At 43.8% G+C, this 18,321-nt stretch overlaps 1 protein-coding gene across 1 annotated transcript in view; it reads left to right on the top strand.

Annotated features, from left to right (window-relative positions):
- Window positions 1-18,321, top strand: part of plcg1 (phospholipase C, gamma 1) — a 128,150-nt gene that overhangs the window by 54,474 nt on the left and 55,355 nt on the right. Inside the window, 4 exon segments of the mRNA XM_052031441.1 lie at window positions 3,922-3,969; window positions 9,034-9,118; window positions 10,596-10,679; window positions 13,400-13,434. Of these exon segments, the coding sequence (XP_051887401.1) occupies window positions 3,922-3,969; window positions 9,034-9,118; window positions 10,596-10,679; window positions 13,400-13,434 (252 nt within the window).

Here is an 18,321-nt window from a genome sequence, read left to right on the forward strand (position 1 = left end):
CTCTTGTGTCTTTACGCATATCTGGTTATGCATGCTATAATAAAACATGATTTCAGTCTGACCCTCCTACAAAAGAATTCTGCACCACTCCCCTGCGATATCCCAAATTTAGAGTTTGCAGCCAAATGTTTACCTTTGGAATTATGTTTGAGTGAGAAGAGATCACAGGAATGAAAAAAAGAACTGCAGATACTGAAAACCTAAGGTAAACATAGAAAATGCAGGAAGTACTCAGCAGGTCAAGCAGCATCTGGGAAGGAGAAACAGAGCTGATGTTTCATTTCTGACGAAGGCTCTTTGACATGAACCGCTTCTCTTTCCACAGATGCTGCCTGATCTGCTGAGTGTTAACAGCATTTTCTGTTTTTATTACAGGAGGTCATGGGTTTGTCTTGGTTTTTGATACCCAAGAGCTCAGTAGGAAACTCAGAGTGAGCCCGTTTGAAAGTCTGCACCATTTATGTGCAACAAGGCTGACGTTACCAGCATTTCCTGCCCACCGTTAAATCCCAATAGCCACCATGGGAACTGCAGTGTTGCTGGCAGAGTGTGATTACAGCCGTAATTTCAATTATAAAAGTTAGGAAAGAATAGAAATACAAAAATAAAGACAGGAAATCTGACTTCAAAACAGGACCTGAATAGTTCATACTTCCTAGTTTGATTACTCCTGGTATAATCCCAGTTCTCCTGAAGATTACACATGTGCCTGACCTTAGCAGATCTACTGGTGCAGTGAATTTTCAAAAAGTTAAGGAATGTTTTCCTTTTCTCAGTTTTGCCTTTTTTTCACACCTAGTCCTTTTGGATTTCTCCTTATTTCCCATTCTACTTGTTTCCTTTAAATCACTTTCTCCCCTTCTTTTAAGCTCATCTTTTTCCTTCTGTTCTCTGTCTCCGACTCTTCTGCCTTTCACTCTGTTTTTCTCACTATTTCGTTCTCCTTTCTCCTTCTCTTTTATCACTTTCCCTCTCCTTTCTCTCTCCCTTTTACTTACTCTCTCTCTCTCGCTCTCTCTCTGATTTTCCATTTTTTTTTGCTGTTGGATACTTTAAAATTCTCTTGATAGTTTCTGAATGGACAGCCCCAAGACTTGGGAACTATGGCTGTGTGTTTCCTCTAAATATCTTGTGTAGAAATAATTTGCATTTCTCAAATTAAACGCAATGATCTCTGCAGCACCCATGTATTGGGCAGTTCTACCAATCACTGTGCAGAGCCCACATAGTTTTAGCTGTGTGATTGTGCAACCTGCATCCATGTGGTATAACAAGTTTTTCCAAAATTCATAACACATTCAGCCATGCCTACACAGAACACTGGCTGGAAGAAATTAGCTCTCAGTGGAAGAAACATTTACCTGATTGCTAATAGGGTCAGAATTCCTTGTGGCTCATTTTGTGGAAAAAAATTATGCTCTTCTGACCCAGTTCACGTTCCTCTCCCGTGGACACTGACTGGCTCGGAGTGTAATGTTGTGAGTGCTCCAGTTACCAGGCAGAACCTTTCCTGAGTGGCTGCTGAGTGACAGTAACTCACCCAACTTCACAAAACGACGTACTGCTGTTTTGGTGCCAATCATCAAACAAAACTCAGGACACAAAAATGCTCCTTTTGCTGGAAAGCTATAAAAGAACAGAAATGCTGGAAACATTCAGCAGGTCATGTGGAAAGAAAAGCAGAGTTAACATTTTGGGTTGAAGACCTTTCTTTGGAACTTGGAAAGAGAGGAAACAAGTTACAGGAAGGGTGGGGAGAGATGGACTTGACAAAGGAAATATCTCAGATAGGGTGAGGCTAGAGCTGCCGTGAGGACGAGTTGTAGATGAAATCACACAGACACTGGGTCGCACTTCAGAGCAGCAGATTGGAGTTGCAAATTTGGTGAAATGCTGGAAACACTCAGCAGATCAGGCAGCATTTCTACTGTGTAGAGAAGACCACATGGTGAGCACTAAATGCAGTACACTGGCTTGGAGAAACCAAACGCAAAATTGGGTGACTCTTTTGAAGAGCACCTGCATTCGGTCTGTTGGTGTGACCCTGTGCTTCCTGTCACCTGCCACTTCAATTCTCCATCACACTCTAACCTGTCTATGGCCTTCTGCACTGTTGCAACAGTTAATGAGGACTGTTAGAGAGAGAGAACGAGAGAGAGAGAGAGAAAACATAAACAAGCAAACGTAACAGTTATGAAATGAGGGCAAATGAAAGGAGAGTACACAAATAAAGAAATGTAAAAGCTGTGTAATGCAGAGCTGTAAGAAATGCCCAGCAATTCCGGCTGTGCTAATGGAGAGAGAAAGTGGAGCCATTATAACATGTGGGTGACTTAAGAAGAACAGTCCAGTTCTGATGCAAACAGGGGATGCCAGTTACCTGAAGTTACAGAATTTGATAAGAGTCTGGAAGGTTGTGTTGGATTCGACTGTTTTAAGTAGTTTTTTTAACATGCATAGTGCTTAATACACCTCAAGTGGCTGCACAAGGTATAACTGCTTTTTAGCTTATTGGTTCGTCCATCAGATGAATACGTGTTTTCTCATTGGTTGGTTTTGCCACAGGTATACACAGAACATAGAACACTACAGCACAGTACAGGCCCTTCGGCCCACAACGTTGTGCCAACATTTTATCCTGCTCTAAGATTCTATCTAACCCTTCCCTTCCACATAGCCCCCTATTTTTCTAATAGGTTTTCTGATTGGACTATTGTTAGCTAAGGAGTACCTCTTATCTCAGGTATAAAAGGTGTCGTTTTTTTGTTAATCACTCTCCTGCTCTCTTCCCCCGCCCCCGGCCCTAGCTCATCTTTAGTTCCTTTTGTCTTGACTCATCTCACCCAGTAGTAAAGCTAGTGCCATGTGCTCTGTGACTGTTTCTTGTTTTAAACTTTTCCAATAAAACTTTGTGAAGCACCAAGTTGTTTTCAACTCATTCTTGGACTCCTGAAAGAACCTCCAGATTCAAAAATAACTGGATCCGACAGTTGCAATGCACACAGATGGAAGATGGGGTGTTGTTCCTCAAACTTGGGTTGGGTCTTGTAGTAACAGTGAAGTGAGTTGTTGTAACAAAGATGTGACAGAGAATTGAAGTGTCAAGTGACAGGAAAGCACAGGGTTAAACCCATGGACTGAAAACAGGTGTTGAGGTTGGGCAGGCTAGGACTTTATTGCTTAGAGCGTGGAAAGGTGTGTTTAATAATGAGGGGTCTAGGAAGGGTGAATGCAAATTTTTTTTCCTGGGGAAAGGGAATCAAAAACTAGAGGGGTTAGCTTTATAGTGAGAGGGGAAAGATTTAAAAGGGACCTGAGGGGCAACTTCTTCACACAGAGTGTGGTGCGTGTATGGAACGAGCTGCCAGAGGAAGTGGTTTAGGCAGGTACAAAAACAACATTTAAAAGACATTTGGACAGGTACATGGAGAGGAGGGGTTTAGAGAGATATGAAGCAAATGCGGGCAAATGGGACTAGCTTAGATGGAAATCTTGGTCGGCATGGATAAGTTGAGCTAACGGGCCTGTTTCTATGCTGTATTACTCTATGACTCCGCAAAACAGTCACCCAATTAGCATTTGGTTTCTCCAATCCAGTGTACTGCGTTTGGTGCTCATAATGTGGTCATAATGTGCTGCCTATTCTGCTGAGTGTTTTCAGCATTTTCTGTTTGCATTTATTAAGCAAATTTGCAATTCCAATCTGCTGCTTTGAAGTGTAACCCAGTGTCTGCTGATTATACTGGAGTTTTATTTCTGTAATGCAGCACAATACACAATCTACAAAAGAGTAGACATGCGTTTAGTTTACAGAGGAGCGCGGTTATCTACCTTGTTAGAGAGTTGTTCAAGTTCGGTTAGAGGTTCTTTACTAGGTGCTGAAGCTGTGTACTTGGCTGAAGTCTTCCTTTTTTATTGCAGGTGGCTAAGGAAACAGTTCTACAACATGGATCGCAATCGAGAAGATCGGTAATGCCATCCAGGTTTTTTTTGGGGCAAGGTATTCATGAGAGTTGGGATTATGTGATACTGGAGGAGAGCATTTCTTACCATTTACTGATTCCCCTTTTTCTTTGACAAGCCCTCCTCCAGCTGAATGAGTCACAGACCAGGTTGAATACTCTGGATAAATATTTTAATAGGGTTGCTGGGTTTAGAGATGACAAGTTTGAAAAATCACATTTACCTCAGCCATTGCTCTGCTTACAATGGAATAAGCTGACGTTCAAATTGGGATGCATATTGGAAAAGATGTACATAGTCCTTGTTATCATAGCTTCTGTGTGCTTGTGTGGTGGACTTAATGGCTCTGTCTATACATCAGATTGCATGTATTACTGAGCAAGTCAGTAAATGGGACCAGCTCAGTTAGGCAACTTGGTCAGCATGGAGGAGATGGGCCGAAGGGCCTGTTTCGTGCTGTGTAGCTCTATGACCTCTGTGAAACTTTATTAATATTCACGTTCAGAGTTTAGCATCACCATCTAGAGCTGTGAGCCCAGCACGATGAACTTAACAGAGATGAGAAGGCAGGGCGCTGGGCACAGAGCAGTTGGACCAATCTCGGATACATGGCACAAGTGATCCTAGTTAAGATAACATATCTTTATTAGTCACATGTACATCAAAACACACAGTGAAATACATTTTTGCATAGAGTGTTCTGGGGGCAACCACAAGTGTCGCCATGCTTCTGGAGCAAACATAGCATGCCCACAACTTCCTAACCCATATGTCTTTGGAATGTGGGAGGAAACCGGAGTACCCGGAGAAAACCCACGCAGACACGCGGAGAACTTACAAACTCTTCACAGACAGTGGCCGGATTTGAACCCGGTAGCTGGCGCTGTGATGTCAGCGGTGGCTTAAGTGCACACTCCCACCTCCAAATTAGATGGTTCTGGGTCAATTCTCATCCCTGAGAATTGAGCCCTTAAATCTGGGTCAATATTTGAGTGGACAGCTTTCTGGGTGAGGCGGGTGTATAGGACCTGATGCTGTAGACAATGCTGTACATGGCAACTGCTCTGCTCAAGATGCAACAAATTGCAGAGGGTTGTGAAGCAGCTCAGTCCATCATGTAAACCAAGCCCTCCCCTCCATGGATTCCATCTACACTTCCCACTGCCTTGTGAAAGCAGCCAACATAATAAAGGACCCCTCTCACCTCAGTCATTCTTTCTCCTGTCGGGCAGAAGATACGAAAGTCTCAAGGACAAACCACCAGAATCAAGGACAGCTTCTACCCCACTGTTATCAGAGACTTTAACAGACCTCATACACACTAAATCTCCAATCTACCTCATTGTGTCCCTTGTACTGACTTGTCTGCCTGCACTTTCTCTGTAACTGCAACACCATATTCTGCATTCCGTTTCCCTTTTTACTACCTCGATGTAATTACGTAAGGGCATAATGCATCTGGGTGGCATGCAAAGCGAAAGCTTTTCGCTGTATCTCGGTACGTGTGGCAATAATATACGAATGCCACTTGACAACTAATTCAAACCCAGCCTGACGAGTTGTAATATTTGTAATACCCGACCTGACCACATATTTAGTTGGCTGGGTCAGGTATTTGCATTCTTAAAGAAAGGGCTATTATTGTGGCTTGGGGCTTCCTTGGTTCAGCGGTTTCCAGTGGGCTTTGCTGCAGAAGTGTCTGTGGGCTCCAGTCTCTGAGCTCCTGAACCACTCCCTGCTTACTGGCTCACCACTGTGGATGCCCCTTATCCTGCTGACGGCTGACACACCAGCACCCACCAGTGAAGTCCAATGGTAGCAAATTTTTATTTGTAAAGAGATTGCGGGGCTTGATCCAACCAGAATGCAAGGACTGTAATCTCCAAGCAGAACTGACCTGAATCTGATGCAGACAGACGGATCTGTTCGAGTCCAGTTAAGAGCCAGGCTGTATCCTGAAAAAAGGAAAGGGACGTTATCTCCAGTGTCCTAGGCACTCTTTATCCCTCAAACAACCTTCACCAAAGCATTATATCTGGCCGTTATCACATTGTTATAGGTGGGAGCTTGCTGTGCTTTTCTTCAAGTGCTTTGTTGGCTCTAAAGTTTTCAGGGCATTATGCGGTTCTAAAAAGTGCCATATAAATGCCAAATCTTTGTCATTGGAAGGAGCTCCAAGGAATTTCCCAGTTGGTGTGTGAAGCTGTCTGGTCCTCCAGGTGCTTTTGTGTAGTAAGGTTATGTTTCTCCTTCTCTCACGTAACCCTGTGATATCTGAGGAGTGGAGACACGAGGACTGCAGATACAGCAATCCAGAGTGAAAAACAAACTGCTGGAGGAACTCAGCAGGTCAGGCAGCATCGTGGAGGGAAAGGACAGTGTCACTTGGACTGAAAGAGCAGAGGGGAGATCACTGGTATAAAAGGGTGATGGGGAAGGCTGGGGCAAGGGCTGGCAAACGATAGTAGATCCAGGTGAGGGGTGATGGACAGGTAGAGGAGGGAAGGGTGGATTCAGCAACAGAGGCTGGAAAGTGATAGGAGGAGGCTACAAAGGGCTGCAGATGATGAAATCTGATAGGAGAGGAAGGTGGAGCATGGAACCAAATTAGAGAGATGGAGAGGGCAGATGGGAACAGTGGGGGGAAGGGACCCGGTGGGAGGAGTGGGTAGATGGAGTGGGTGAGGATCTGATTAAACTTGTGGCCAGTATTAAGATATTGTGGTGGTACATGGGGTGGGGGGGTGGGGGAGAAACGGTGGGGCTAGGAATATACTTATGGTTCTGTGAGCCTGTTTCGGTGAAGTGTGGGTACTTGTCAGATCTGTGCTTTCAAATTGCACACAGGATCCCTGCACCTAATTCTATAGTAGAGTGATGCTGTTAAGAGCAAGTCATTTATCAGCATCTGGCAGATCTTCAAACCGGCTTCCCACATTACAATCCATGGTTTTATGCCTACCCCTGTGTGATTAGAGACCCTGTCCGAGTGTAGCTTACTGAAATGGGCACTATTAAATTATGTAGTGCCCAGTTCACATCGATGATGAAGCCAAAGGCAATGTAAAGTACTCCTTCTGCAGATGATTTCATTTTGCTGAGTCTCCATGCTTTTAAAAACCTCATGTCATTTGGCCAATGATTCAGGGATGAATGAATTGTATTAATGCCACATCAATCAGCAAGAACCCAGCATAAGTACTTAAGAAGTAGAAGCAGGAGCAGATCATTTGGACCCTCATGACTAGTCAGTCACTTAATAACGCTATGGTTGATCTTTTAACTCAGCACCACTTTTCTGGACATAGTACTGACCCCATATCCCTCGATTCCCTTAATATCCAAAAATCTATTGATTCCTGTCTTGAATATACTTGGTGAATGAGCCTCCACAGTCCTCTTAAGCAGACAATTCCAAAGATTGACCAAGAAATTGCTTCTCATTTCAGTTCTGAATGGCTGGCCCTTTATTTAGAGACTGTGACCTCTGGTTCCAGACACCCTTCCCACTCATAGCCAAGGGAAAACACCAACTTTTTCAAGCCTTGTAAAATTTTTAAAGGTTTCAGTGAGATCACCTTTCATTTTCTAAACTTGTGGGTATGTTCTTAATCTTAAACTCTCCTCAAAAGACAATTCCCCGGAATCACCTCTGTGGCACTCTTTCTTTTGCAAGTAATCCTTTCTTGGGTAGGGAAACCAGACTTGTACACTGCTCTCTCAATGTGATTTCATCATGGTCCTCTGCAATTGAAGATGCCTTTACTATTTTCACCGATGTTCCCGTGCGATAAACATCAACAGGCTGTTTGCCTTACTATCTGCTTGTTAACTGTTCGTGATTCATGTATTAGGACACCAGGTCCCTCAGGATACGATCTACCTTTCAGTAACTACCATTTAAAATATACTCCACTTTTCTATCTTTTCAACCAAAGTGCACGACCTCTGCTTTCTCCTCATTGTATTCCACCTGCCCATTCAATTAGTCTGTTCCTATCCTTCTGCATCCTCCTTACAGCTGGGTATAGGGTGTACAGGCTGAAAACTGACCGTGTTAGGGTGTACAGCCTGTGGTCTCACTGGGTTCGGGTGTACAGGCTGAGAACTGACTGTGTTGGGGTGTACAGCTTGTGGTCTCACTGGGTTCGGGTTGTACAGGCTGAGAACTGACCGTGTTAGGGTGTACAGCCTGTGGTCTCACTGGGTTCGGGTGTACAGGCTGAGAACTGACTGTGTTGGGGTGTACAGCCTGTGGTCTCACTGGGTTCGGCTTGTACAGGCTGAGAACTGACTGTGTTAGGGTGTACAGCCTGTGGTCTTACTGGGTTCAGGTGTACAGTTCGAGTGCTCTTCCGTATATAGTGTTGTAGGCTGGGTGGTCACTGGACTCCAGTGGAACACACTGGCTGCTCACTGGACTCCAGCATACACACTAGGAATCAAAATAAGTACAAATGCTTGAAATCTGAGATAAAATCAGAAAATGCCGGAAAAGGTCAGCAGGTCAGGCAGCATCCGTGGAAAGAGAAATGATCAGTGTTTCAGGTTTACAGGCTGGGTGTCGCTGGGTCAGGGTGTGCAGACTGGGTGCTCCTTCTCTACGGTGTACAGGTTGGGGTGCTCCCTGGGCTGAGGTGTGCAGGCTGTGAACTGATTTGGCTTGATAGCAGTAGCTGGAGGCTCAGAGTCTGGGTGCACAGGCAGTGTGCTCCCACCTTGCTGTGCTGGTGACCTGGCCTCTGGTAATTCCACATTATTGGAATTGGTTTATTATTATCACATGCACCGAGATACAGTGAAAAACCTTTGATTTGTGTGCCATCCAGACAGATCATGCCTTTCATAATTACACTGAGGTAGTAAAAAGAAAACAGAATGCAGAATATAGTGCTGCAGCTACAGAGAAAGTGCAGTGCAAATGGACAAATAAAGTGCAAGGGCTATGAGAATGGAGATTGGGAGATCAAGAGTTCATCTTTTAACATATGAGAGGTCCATTCAAGTCTTATTGCATGTTCCAAACCACAATCCAGCAAGGACTCTAATTGGACATTTTTCTTTCCCTAGGGTTACAGTGAAGGATCTGAAGAACATGCTGTCTCAAGTCAACTACCGAGTGCCCAACATGAAATTTCTGCGGGAAAAAATCACGGTAATTTAATTCTTCTTGAATTCAATTTATTCGGCAAGACAGAATTTTCATCTTATCTGTTTATCTGGTTTCGGACTTTTACCTGTAATGTACTGCTGATGGAGATACAAGAGACTGCAGATGCTGGAATCTGGAGCAAAATAAAACAAAATGCTAGAGGAATGCCAGGCCAGATGAGGAGTCTCGACCCGAAATGTCTACTGTCCATTTCCCTCCACAGATGCTGCCTGACCCGCTGAGTTCCTCTAGCATTTTGTTTTATTTTTGCGTACTGCTGATGATTGGGGTAACAAGACTCCAGTGTTGCCCAGTCAAAGTGTTTGACATGTCAAACCAATCAGACTCAACAAAATCAAGAACAGAATCCACTCTCATTTTTCAGTTATTTTTACACTCTTTACCCTTTCTTTTCTCCAGTGCAGCCACTAAGCCACACTGCTTGTCTGCATCACTTCTCAGAGTTTAACTCTACATTGTTACTTGGACTCTGTGTATCCTGTGTTTGAACCAATACTCTTGTCAACAAACAATTGCTGGGTTATGTTACTAACCTGAGGATTCCCAGCTGGGAAATCCTGCGATACAGCTGGGAAATGCTGTATCATCCAGTCACTCCATGTCACTATGGGCAGGCACGTAGTGTAGCAGTTAGCGTAACGCTATTACAGTGCCAGCAACCTGGGTTCAATTCCGACCGCTGTCTGTAAGGAGTTTGTACGTTCTCCCCATATCTGCGTGGATTTCCTCTGGGTGCTCCAGTTTCCTCCTACATTCCAAAGATGTACAGGTTAGGAAGTTGTGGGCATGCTATGTTGGCGCCGGAAGCGTGGCGGCACTTGTGGGCTGCCCCCAGAACACTCTACGTAAAAGATGCATTTCACTGTGTGTTTCGATGTACATGTGACTAATAAAGAAATCTTATCTATGTTTTATTCATGCTGCCTAAGCATTTACTGTCGCTATAGGATTCTTATACCATCTAATGTATCATCCATGTTCTGACAAGATTCTGGAATTGATCCTGTGCTAGTAAAAATGGAAGATGCCAGGAACAGTCAGTAGGTCAGGCAGCATCCGTGGAAGGAGAAGCTGAGTTAATGCTTCACATCAAAGACTATTCCTCCTTTTTCAATCTTTCAGCCATAATGTAATGTCTTTGATCACTCTCTTGATCCTGTGCAATTCAGTGTCTCCCGTACAATTCTGAATCAACAGTTATCTTCAGTATGACTCTGCAGCAGCCAATGTTTCAGGAGACAGTACTGTAATGAAGGTCCAACTGTTCACTTGGTTGTGACCTTATGTCAGCTGCTGATTTCCTGGACTATCCAGTTCCACACCAGGATCAGGAATCTGGTGTGAGATATGGGAGCTCCCAGTCTCCTCACCTGACCAGTAACCTGGTTTGTTGGTGTTGATGGAAGGATGATTGTTAACGCAAATCCAGTCCCCTGATTACTTCTCTTCCTGCCCTCAGGATATGGAACTACGGAGTGGAGATGTCACATACTGCCAGTTTGCTCAGCTTTATCGTAGCTTGATGTATGACGCTCAGAAAAATGTAAGTGCTGGACATGTTGAATGGTTTTATTGGTATTGGTTTATTATTGTCATTGGACCGAGGTACAGTGAAAAACTTGTCTTGCATACCGATCGCACAGGTCAATTCATTACACAGTGCAGTTACATTGAGTTAGTACAGAGTGCATTGATGTAGTCCAGGTAAAAACAATAACAGTACAGAGTAAATTGTCACAGCTACAGAGAAAGTGCAGTGCAGTAAGGTGCAAGGTCACAACAAGGTAGATTGTGAGGTCATAGTCCATCTCATTGTATAAGGGAACCGTTCAATAGTCTTATCATAGTGGGGTAGAAGCTGTCCTTAAGTCTGGTGGTACGTGCCCTCAGGCTCCTGTATCTTCTACCCGATGGAAGAGGAGAGAAGAGAGAATGTCCTGGGTGGGTGGGGTCTTTGATTATGCTGGCTGCTTCACCAAGACAACAAGAGGTAAAGACAAAGTCCAAGGAGGGGAGGCTGGTGTCCGTGATGCGCTGGGCCTGTGTTCACAACTCTCTGCAGTTTCTTGTGGTCCTGGGCAGAGCAGTTGCCGTACCAAGTCATGATACATCCAGATAGGATGCTTTCTATGGTGCATCGGTAAAAGTTGGTGAGAGTCAAAGGAGACAAACCAAATTTCTTTAGCCTCCTGAGGAAGTAGAGGCACTGGTGAGCTTTCTTGGCTGTGGCATCTACGTGATTGACCAGGACAGGCTGTTGGTGATGTTCACTCCCAGGAAAGAGAAGGACATGTGATTACACTGTGACCTTCACGGCCACACTGGTCGAACTGTGGTCACGTTGGTTATTTAGAGAACTACAATTAATGTTGCTTGGAGGTTTAATTGTGAAGAGGGAATGGCTTGCCTGTGGTTGGCTTTCTTTGTGGCAGATGAACAAAGGGGAGATTTGATTGTGAGGCATAAAATTACTGGAGACCCTCTAAGGCATTCATTTCAGGTGGAAGGACTAGGTGTAAATCAAGGAAAACTATCCAGAACTTACTCGCTGAAAGGCTGGTGGAGGTGCCTGGATAAACTGAGGGGATGAAAGGGTTAAAGTATGAGGAGTGCTTAATGGCTCTGGGCCTGTACTCACTGGAGTTCAGAAGGATGAGGGGGAGATCTCATTGAAACCTATTGAATAATGAAAGGCCTGGATAGAGAGGACATGGAGAGGATGTTTCCAGTAGTGGAAGAGTCGAGGACCAGAGGGCACAGCCTCAGAATAGAAGGACATCCCTTTAGAACAGAGGTGTGGAGGAATTTCTTTAGCCAGAGGGTGGTGAATCTGTGGAATTCATTGCCACAGACGGCTGTGGAGGCCAAGTCATTGGGTGTACTTAAAGCGGAGGTTGATAGGTTCTTGATTAGTAAGGGCGTCAAAGGTTACAGGAAGAAGCAGGAAAATGGGTTGAGAGGGAAAATAAGTCAGCCACGATCGAATGGTGAAGCAGATTTGAAGGGCCAAATGGCCTAATTCTGTTCCTATGTCTTATGGTCTAACACTTGATGTGCTGAAACTTACAAGACTGCACAGTGAGATCAATTTCAATTGCTCCATTTTAGCTGGCGTTGCCATAATAGACCCAATGGATTTCTGTGTGTCAAAGCTGTGCTTCTCTAATCTATCTCTTCAGATTGATGAAAGGAGGAAAGGAAGTTATTTTCACTCTCCCAGCCCATTTTCTTATCCCTCAACTAGTACCACAAGAAAAGATAATCCTGTCATTTCTCTCAATCTCTGATAATGGGAACTTGCTGGATGCAGTTTGGAAATAGCATTTTCCATGCTGTAGCTTTGAATCCACTTGGAAAGGATTTTGTTGGCTGCAAAGCACTTTGGAACATCCTGAGGCTCTGAAGAGTAATGCATTTCAGTACAGGGAGAGACAAAATGAAGTTGATTCAGATTTAAACTACTCACTTCCTCAACAAAGGGTAGAGGATAATATAGTAGGTCATGGTCAGATAAGAGATGACTTCCTTCCCTTGTGGTTGAATAGTCTGTTTACATTCTGTATTGATAGCCATTAAAGAGGTAAGGTGAGTACAGTAGCACACGGGAACGGGCCTCCGAATTGGTTCACTTACGTGGAAGTCAGATGAAAGGAAAAAAGAATTGGTTTATTATTGTCGCAGTGATAAACCTAGTTTTGCAAGCCATCCATACACATCAATTCAAAACATAAGTACGTTGAGGTAGTACAAGGAAAAAAAACAATAACAGAATGCAGAATATAGTGTCCCAGCTACAGTTACAGAGAAACTGCAGTGCAGGTAGACAATAAGGTGCAAGGGCCATGTTGAGGTAGATTGTGACATCAAGAGTTCAGGTGAGACAGAATAGGGTGAGAAGTTTGTCTGGAGCATAATGGTTCATGTGGACTGCAAGGGCCAAATGATCTATTTTTACGGTGTAATTTTTGAGTCACTGCTTTCAGTTGGAGAGAGCACAGGTAGATCGGGGAGATGAACAGGCAGTGTTCCAGTCAGCGGCCAGTTTGCTTGCTGTTCCTATGTTGGGATTGAGCTCCTAATGAGGTTTCTCTTAGGGTTGGATTGGAGCAAGAGAATTTCTCACATAGGGGTAGCAGTGAACAGTGCTCAGTGTACAGGCCAGCTGGACGCTGTTATGGTGCTGACACTACTGGCAAGGAGAGGATTTTTTATATGTATGAAAAAAGACGTTGTTTCTGATTCTGTTTTGTTTCTCCATGGCAGATGGATGTCCCTTTCTTCAAAGGTAAGTGGACAAAGTCTTTGGACACAGTTTGGAGAACCATGGCGATGTAAAGCACCAATTTCATGCCTGCTGAAAAATGTGAGCTAGCTTGATACCACCTTGCAATCCTCAGCTTTCAGAGAACTTCAAGCACTCGCTCAAGTAAATGTTAATCTGCTGAAAATTTCTGCCTTTTCCATCCTTCCTGACTGCGAGGCCCAGAAGTGCAGAACCCTCAGCATGGAAGCAAAATTCTCCACCGACTACCAGCTCTTCCACAAATTACCTTCAACCTGCGGGCATTGAGTTAATGATCTATATGCTTGGAGAAACAGGTTCTTCCTATTTATCCCGTCCAGGCTTGTCATAGTTTTAAACATCTCAAGTAAATTTCCTCTCGGCCTGTTTGCGTTCCATAAGGAAGAAGCCCAACCTGGCCCACCTTTCACCACACTCAGAATTTTACAGCTCTGGCAACACCTTCTCCATCCTTGTTGTCTGGTGGCTTGAACTGTACACGCTACTCTGGCTGTGACCCAATCAGTCCTTTACACAGTTCTACCATGATCTGTTTACTGTCCCTCAGCCAGTGAAGGAAATTAAGCTGGCTGGAAGAGATGTTAATGTGTATTGCAGATCTGTGTGTGTTTAATAGCAGCCTGCAACATTGCCATGTTGCAAGTACCAACTCCACCACTGACAATTAATGCCCATATTATTTCCCTACCGTTTTGCGCAAAGTAATGACTTTTGACTGGCTGTACATTTAAGAGATAAAAACAGAAAATGCTGCAAACAGTCAGCGGGCAGGCAACATCTGTGGAAAGTAAACAGAGTTAACGTTCCAAGAAAGAGCCGCTCTGTCAAAATATTTAAAAGATACTTCCTCATTCTACTTCCCACTCTCCTGATTTATCAATTCAAAAGTTTAAAAAGTGCGGCTCCCAGCAACGAGAGGGAAACAGGACTGACCACAGAGCATTATCTAACAAGCAGTAAAGGAGACTGAGGGGTGATCTTATAGAGGTGTATAAAACCATGAGGGACATAGATAGGGTGAATGCGCACAGTCTTTTTCCCCAGTGAAAGGGAACCAAAGACTTGTTTAAGGTGTGAGGGGAAAGATTTAAAAGGGACCTGAGGGGCAACTTCTTCACGCAGAGGGTGGTGAGTATATGGAACAAGCTGCCACAGAACGTAGTAGAGGCAGGTACAATAATAACATTTAAGAAAACATTTGGGTACGTACATGGATAGGGAAGGTTTAGGGGTATTGGTATTGGTTTATTATTGTCACTTGTACAAGGTACAGTGAAAAACTTGTCTTGCATACCGATCGTACAGGTCAATTCATTACACAGTGCAGTTACATTGGGTTAGTACAGAGTGCATTGATGTAGTACAGGTAAAACAATAACAGCACAGAGTAAAGTGTCACAGCTACAGAGAAAGTGCAGTGCAATAAGGTGCAGGGTCACAACAAGGTAGATCGTGAGGTCAGAGTCCATCTCATTGTATAGGGGAACTGTTCAATAATCTTATCACAGTGGGATAGAAGCTGTCCTTAAGTCTGTTGGTACGTGCCCTCAGGCTCCTGTATCTTCTACCTGATGGAAGAGGAGAGAAGAGGAAATGACCCAGGTGGATGGGGTCTTTGATTATGCCGGCTGCTTCACCAAGGCAGCGAGAGGTAAAGACAAGAGTCCAAGGAGGGGAGGCTGGTGTTTGTGATGCAATGGGCAGTGTCCACAACTCTCTGCAGTTTCTTGCGGTCCTGGGGCTATGAACCAAGCACAGGCAGAAGGGACTAGCTTGGGTGGACACGTTGGATGAGTTTGGCCAAAGGACCTGTTTCTGTGCTGTTTTACTCTGTGGTCTCTGTAATGAGATCAAATGATTGTTTGCTGACAGTGGGCACACTACCCTATGCTTCAGCTTCTGACAGAATAGCAATTAAACCTGGACATAAATGTTGGTCCTTTAGATTCTTAGGTGAATAGCTAACAGTATTTAATCAGATCTTAACAAGGTATGTAAAGGTAATTGATCTCCCTGCAATAGTCAGGGCTTTAAGTGTTATTAGCATTGCGTTTAGAGTCACATAGTCGTAATGCACAGAAACAGACGTTCATCCCAGCCTGAGGTTACCGACCATGAAGTCCAATCTATTACTAATTCCTTTTACTCGCACTTGGTCTATAGCCTTCTATGCCTTGGCATTTCAGGTGTTCATCCAGATACCTCTTATATGTTGTAATTCTTATGAAATGTTGTATTTCTAATTGGCTTTAGTAGGAATGGCAAATGGTCAGCAATATCTTCCCCATTAATGAGGTACCTGGTGGGACAGTGTTCCTGCTACAGTCTGTCTTTTTTCCTCTGCCAGTAAATGCCACAAACCTTAGAAGTAAATACTGGGAGGCGATCAATATTGCAATAATATCTCAAGGACCACAGTAAAGTGTTGGCGTCCAGCTAGGAAAACCTTGCCCACGCATTGACCCCACACAAAGGAACTTGAAAACCATAGCTACTGTCTCCAAGGGCAACAGAAATCTCCTGACCTACGCAGAGTCTAGAGATACTTCTCAGAGTCTCGCTTTTGACAGCGGTTTTGTATTGCTGCTCTCACTCTCTGGAATGTCCTCTGTGAGTCTAAATCGGTTGTCAGTTTGCCGCACCGTTCAGCATGGCTCCTCTGTGTTTTTAAACTCCCAAGTTCCCTTGTTCCTTCATGCACAGTCCCCCTTTTAAAATCTATGTGGCAATGAATTCATTGTCCCCTCTATCCACTTAATCAGTTATTTTAATTTTTTAAATATTTATTTATGTATTATTTATTATTAAACAAATAATTGTTACTAATTATTAAATTATATATAATTTATTAGAGTCATAGAGTCATGCAGAGGCATAGCTTTAAGGTAAGAGCTAGAAGATCTAGATGTAATTTGAGGAAGAATTAGGGGGAAGTGGTGGAGGCTGGTACTCTCACATTAGATGAACACTTGAAGCATTGTGACATAGACGGATATAGGCTGAGTGCTAGAAAATTGGATTAGTATGGACGGTAATTGACAGCCAGCATGCGGGTGTTGGGCCGAAGGACCAGTTTCCATGCTGTCTGACTTTATGACTCTAAATACCAGAGAACCAAGGCTCTAGCAAGAACGAAGCACTGAAGAAAACAAGTAGTCATTAAAGGAAACTAATAGAGAAGTTGATGAGATTAAAAGCCTAAGAACCCATTGATCAACACTCCAGGGTTTTGAAAGAGATGGCTTCAGAGATGGTGAAGAACCTGGTCGTCATCTTCAAGAATTCTTTAGGTTTTGGAATTGTTCCTGTGGATTGAATGGTAGTAGGTGTGACCCAACTATGGAAGAAATGAGGGAGAGATGAAGCCAAAACTACTGACCTATTAGTCCAACATCAATGTTAGGAAATCCCTGTGAAATAACTGAAAACCTTAAAGAAACCAGCATTGATTTATGAAAGGAAAATCATGATTGACTAATCTAATGGAGTGGTTAGAGATGTAACAAGTGGAATAGATAAGGGGAACTAGAGGATGTGGTATATTTATAAGGGGGGAAGTAGAGGATTTAGATTTTCAGAAGGCTGTCAATAAAGGCCCACACAAGAAGTTAGAGCACACAGAGTTGGGTATAATGCACTGATGTGGACTGGGAAGTGGTTATTCGACAGAAAGCAAAGAGTGAGAGTAAACTGATTTCTCAGGTTGGTAGGGATCTGCTTGAGCCCCAGCTATTTACAATCCATATCATCAATCTGGCTGAGGGAACCAAATGTCATATTTCCAAATTTGCTAACAATATAAAACTAGGTGGGATTGTGAGCTGGGAAAAGGATGTAAAGAGGCTTCAAGTTTAAAGGAGGTGTGTGGAGCAAGTAGGTGCCTCCAACGGGCTGCCGGGGTGGTGGTGGAAGCAGATACGATGCTGGTGTTTAAGATGCTGTTAGACACATGAACATGCAGGGAATGGAGGGATATGGATCACATACAGGCGGAAGAGATTTGGTTTAATTAGGCATCATGTTCGGCACAGACATCGTGGGCCAAAGGGCCTGTTCCTGTACTGTTCTATGTTACAGAGTCATAGACCAACACAGAATGGAAATGGGCCCTTCGGCCCAACTTGTCCATGCCGACCATGGTGCCTATCTGAGATGGTCCCATTTGCCTGCATATGGCCAATATCCCTAGAAACCTTTCCTATCCATGTTCCCAAATACCTCTATCCATTCAGTACTCAGCTGTGTCTTCCAGCAAATGTTCTGTGGTAAATGGCTGTATACAAGCTGAGTGAGTGGGTAAGAACATGGCAGATAATGTAGATAAATGTGAGGTCATCACTTTGATGATAGAAAAGCAGAGTATTTGTTAAATGGGGGAGATTGGGGGGAGATGGTCAAAGCGACTTGGGTATCCTTGTACACAAGTCATTGAAAGCCAACCTGAAGGTGCAGCAAGTGATTCGGAAGGCAAATGATAAGTTGGCCTTTATGATGAGAGAGTTTAAGTACAGCCGTGAAAAGGTCTCACTGCAATTATAGAGGACTTTGATGTGACTTCACCTGGATTATTGTGACAGTTTTGGTCTCTTTGCCTAAGAAGGGATGTATTGCCATAGAGTGAGTGCAGCAAAGATTCGCTGGATTGGTTGCAGGGATAATGTGTTTGCCATATGAGGAGAGATTGAATAGGCTGGGACTCTGTTCCCTAGAGTTTAGAAGAATGAGAGATCTCATTGAAACTTCTTACAGGGCTTGTCAGGTGGGATGTTTTGCTTGACTAATGTGTCTAGAACCAGAGGTCACTGATTCAGACTTTAGAACTAAGATGAGGGAAAAGATCTTCATGCAAACGATGGTAAATCTTTGGAATTCTCTGTTCCAG

The sequence above is a fragment of the Pristis pectinata genome, chromosome 16 (assembly GCF_009764475.1).
Source record: "Pristis pectinata isolate sPriPec2 chromosome 16, sPriPec2.1.pri, whole genome shotgun sequence".
Taxonomy (NCBI): domain Eukaryota; kingdom Metazoa; phylum Chordata; class Chondrichthyes; order Rhinopristiformes; family Pristidae; genus Pristis; species Pristis pectinata.